At 34.4% G+C, this 3,860-nt stretch overlaps 1 protein-coding gene across 2 annotated transcripts; it reads right to left on the bottom strand.

Moving 5' to 3' along the window:
* Positions 1-238: 238 nt before the first annotated feature.
* LOC104218416 (probable glutathione S-transferase) lies at positions 239-1,703 on the bottom strand. Of its 2 annotated transcripts, none has more exons than XM_009768903.2 (2): positions 1,259-1,703; positions 239-750 (listed from the first exon to the last, which is right to left on the bottom strand). In XM_009768903.2, exons 1-2 carry the CDS (start codon positions 1,565-1,567, stop codon positions 388-390), a joined length of 672 nt encoding a protein of 223 aa, XP_009767205.1. In that variant the 5' UTR covers positions 1,568-1,703; the 3' UTR covers positions 239-387. The 2 variants fall into 2 exon arrangements, with proteins under 2 accessions (XP_009767205.1, XP_070008831.1); XM_070152730.1 differs by having other exon boundaries at positions 239-762; positions 1,259-1,687.
* Positions 1,704-3,860: the final 2,157 nt, after the last annotated feature.

Raw genomic sequence — 3,860 nt, 5'->3', positions numbered from 1 at the left:
CCGATGCTCGAACCAATAACCCAATAGTCAAAAAATATTAAATCATTACCTAATCGTTAACCCAATAACCCGATATCGATACCCCAATAAGTTTTTTTCGGTTCGAGCTATCGGTTACGCCCGATATATGCCCAGCCTATGACCAACTAACAAATTATAACAATAACCCGAGACAATTCCTGTATTCTAACAAGTAGTTTTATTAGGATCAAGAGAATGCAAAATCTAGAGTCAATAATTCTAAACGAGCTTAAACTTAGATAAATATATATTATAAATTCTTTTCTTTTGCATACGTAAATACAATTAATCTATAGAACTCGTTGTAGATTGATAATTTTATTCTGACACATAATTCGAAACTTCATAAGATGAATGAGGATGTGTTCATTTGGGAGCGGAAGCAGAAGCTGCAGCAGCTTGACAGCGAGATCGGTAAAAAGCAAGCAACTCATCTCTTGGAGGTAGAGATTCCTTGATTTGGCTGCAGTTAATGTACTCACCTCTCCACTTACAAAAATTTGGAAATTTTTCACTTGTCACTAAAACAACTCCAGAGGCTTCTTCGAAAACTCCTAGCCAAAATGCCACCAAATTTGCAGCAATATCAGCAAACCCAAATTTGTCACCCACAAAGAACTTCTTATCCTTGAGCTCATTGTCAAGAACTTTCAGCATCTCACAAACTTCCTCTTTATCTTTCTCTTGCTCCTCCCCTTTGCGCAAGAAAGTCTTCACTACTGCTGGCACCTGCAAAACGCTCTTGGCTTAACAACAACAACACTATGTCTCAATCACAAGTAAGTTAGAGTCGGCACCATTTAAATCCGCACAAATGCTATACAAAATTATGAAAAGTATTTCAAGCTGTTTCTATTTTCAACTTACAAATAAAAATAACATGATTAAAAAATTTCTAGAAAATATAAGACCCAAGTAAACGTATATACTAACATCACTAAAACATATTCTCAACTAATTGATACCACTTATATAGAGATCTTGTATTTCATTGTGCAATATTTTTTCCGTAACATCTGCATAAATTAGGAGATATTGTATGTATTTCAAAGCAACTTCTTCCAGTACGATTTTAAATCTACCTTGTCCCTTTTTAACTCCACCACTATAATAGTTTCACACTATGTAGATGTGAAGACTGACGCATGACATGATTAAACCATCATATATGGAATAAAACATTCAAAATTACTTTAGTCTCAAATAAAAGTACTAAATTATGCAGATAGGTATTTACCTTATCGTCAAGGAACTTAGCCCAGAAACGAGCTAAAGCTCGATCATAGGGGTCTTTAGGCAAAATGGAAGGGCCTTCAAATGTCTCATCAATGTATTCAAGAATAACCATAGACTCAACAATGCGTTTTCCATTGTGAATGAGAACAGGGACTTTTTTGTGAATAGGATTGGATTGAAGAAGTAGAGAGCTCTTGTTATCTCGATCTTCTTCTATATATTCATATTTCACGCCCTTTATCTTTAGAGCCCACTCAACTCTGCGACTAAATGGACTATACCAAAAACCTAGCAACTTCACTTCTGCCATCTCACAACTTTGGTTCTCAATTTTTTTGCTAATTTACTATGTTATGGAATTTCCAGTGGTGGTTCTCTCTTGAACTGTGGTCTTCTTTTATAGAATGAAAAATCAATGAAGTGTATTGCTAACCAAGTAACGATTTAATGTTTCTTTTTGAGAATTAAATTTTCTAATTTAATAAGCACAAGTCTCAAAATTTGAGGAAGTGGTTGAAGGTTCTTATTTTATTATTTTCTTTACCAATTCTTCTTATACTATATATTTTGGTTGCGTTTGCCCGGCGCCAAACATTGTTTAAGACTTGAAAAGGCAAATGATTAATTAAATAAATTAATTCATGTTTGTCCAAGACTTGAAAGACATACGTAAGCACTTAGCTATACTCTACTTTGACTCATCTCCCCGAGATTATCTCAAAGGTTATGCTACTCTAAAGATTTCATGTACAAGAAATTTCTTATAGGGGTTTCGAATTTGAGTTATGTGAATGAAGAAATTTATATCGGGAGTACTTTTTCCTTTAACAATGTGTATATAAATTAGCCGGGTAAATGAATACCACATACATGAGTCTTCCAAAAAAAAGGAAGAACAAATTCTACATATTATAATAGGAATATATATATCTTTTGTGGTACAAAATGCAGGGGCAGATCCCGTCCTTTGGTACTAGGTTCAATTGAACCCAATATTTTCATTGCAAAATATAAATCTAAGTGTAAAAATTCAATAAAATTGTAACAAATAGTAGATACAAACACATAACTTTAAAAAAATAATAAGCTCAATTTTAAAAACCCATTATTTAGGTTTCAGACTCTCATTGTGATACTAGCTTGGATTCTCGGAGATATTTTTTTTTTTTGGTAATATTTGCTAATTTTGCGGAAGTTTAGTTGGTTGAAGGAGCTCTTTTGAATGTTGTAATGCACCACCTAGTAGGTTGATGGAAGTATCTTCCTTCTGTGTATTGATATCTATGTAAAGTATGCAACATTTTGACTAAAATTTACAGTAATATATTCCAGTAGCTCTTTTGAATATTATAATGTACCCCTAAGATGAGTACAAGTTGAACTACATTTTAACTATAATTTTAGCATTCAGATATTCCCTTTTTTTGCAAATTCATTGCTCATAATAGTCCCAAAAGTTAAATGTCAAGAAAACATCTATCTAAAATATTGTTGGAATATCAAACAACATAAACTACAGTTTTTTTTATAGGTAAAGTCCACTGGGCTTGAGCCTAGGGTTTGTTTTCATAAATAAGAAAATATAAAGTACAACAATGGAGGGGACATAAACTTTACCTCCAGAAGAAAGTTTGATGTACACTTAGTCATCCAAACATGACAACCAGGTGCACCCTTAGAGCTATGTGAAGTTAAAACTATGATGGGCTACCAATTGTCTATCCAACATTGATAGGCACTTGGGTAAACAAAAGTATTGTGAAGTGTTGCTCCCAAACGCACACACAAGTATACATTCTCGACAAGTAATATAGGATTGTAAGTCCAGATATCGTACCCACAGGGACTTGTGATTAACTATCAACTAAATTAAATGAAATAATTAATCTATTCAAGCAAATCCTAAAGTATGAATATTTAGCTAAAACTAATCTAGAATAACAAACTAAGAGATTAGAGAAAACAACGACAAGCTTAAAGACGAATTCAATGGGAGAGAATATTCTAGAGCTATGAGTTAGCTAACAACCCCGTTGAATTTTCCACTTAAATCGTCTAATTAATTTATCTGGTTTATTGGTTGACAGGGTTAATATTGCTCGTAGCCTTCTCTCGAAGTACAACTCGCCTATTCAAGCCAATCTAACGCTTATATTCCTATAGAATTAGAATTAACAAGAACGCATTAATAATTCCCGTATAGTAACCAAGCAAGGCAATTAGGTATATTCCTATCCTAACCCCAAATTCGCCCCCTCAGAGTATAGATCTTGTTCTACTCAATCTTATATGCAATCTAGAATTCCCTCTCTCGAGTTTAATCCTAGATTCTTAGATAGTATTCAATTGGTGATCAAACAATCAAAATAAGGTGAGGGACCAGGGTCAATACTGACCTGGGGCTCTTGAGAGGACCCCTGAGTTGGATCCTCCGAGGAGGGATCAGGTCCTTCATGAGGAACCCCAGTAGTATGATCATGTGCCGATTGAGCAACATGCACAAGTGCTCCACCCTCTACCACGATCCTAGACTCTTGCCCCTGAGTCTCAGACTCAACCTTACTTTCTTCAGCAATAACCCCTTCACCAGTTATGGACATCAT

Source organism: Nicotiana sylvestris, chromosome 7 (assembly GCF_000393655.2).
Source record: "Nicotiana sylvestris chromosome 7, ASM39365v2, whole genome shotgun sequence".
Taxonomy (NCBI): domain Eukaryota; kingdom Viridiplantae; phylum Streptophyta; class Magnoliopsida; order Solanales; family Solanaceae; genus Nicotiana; species Nicotiana sylvestris.
This window is presented reverse-complemented; position numbering and strand designations above follow the sequence as displayed.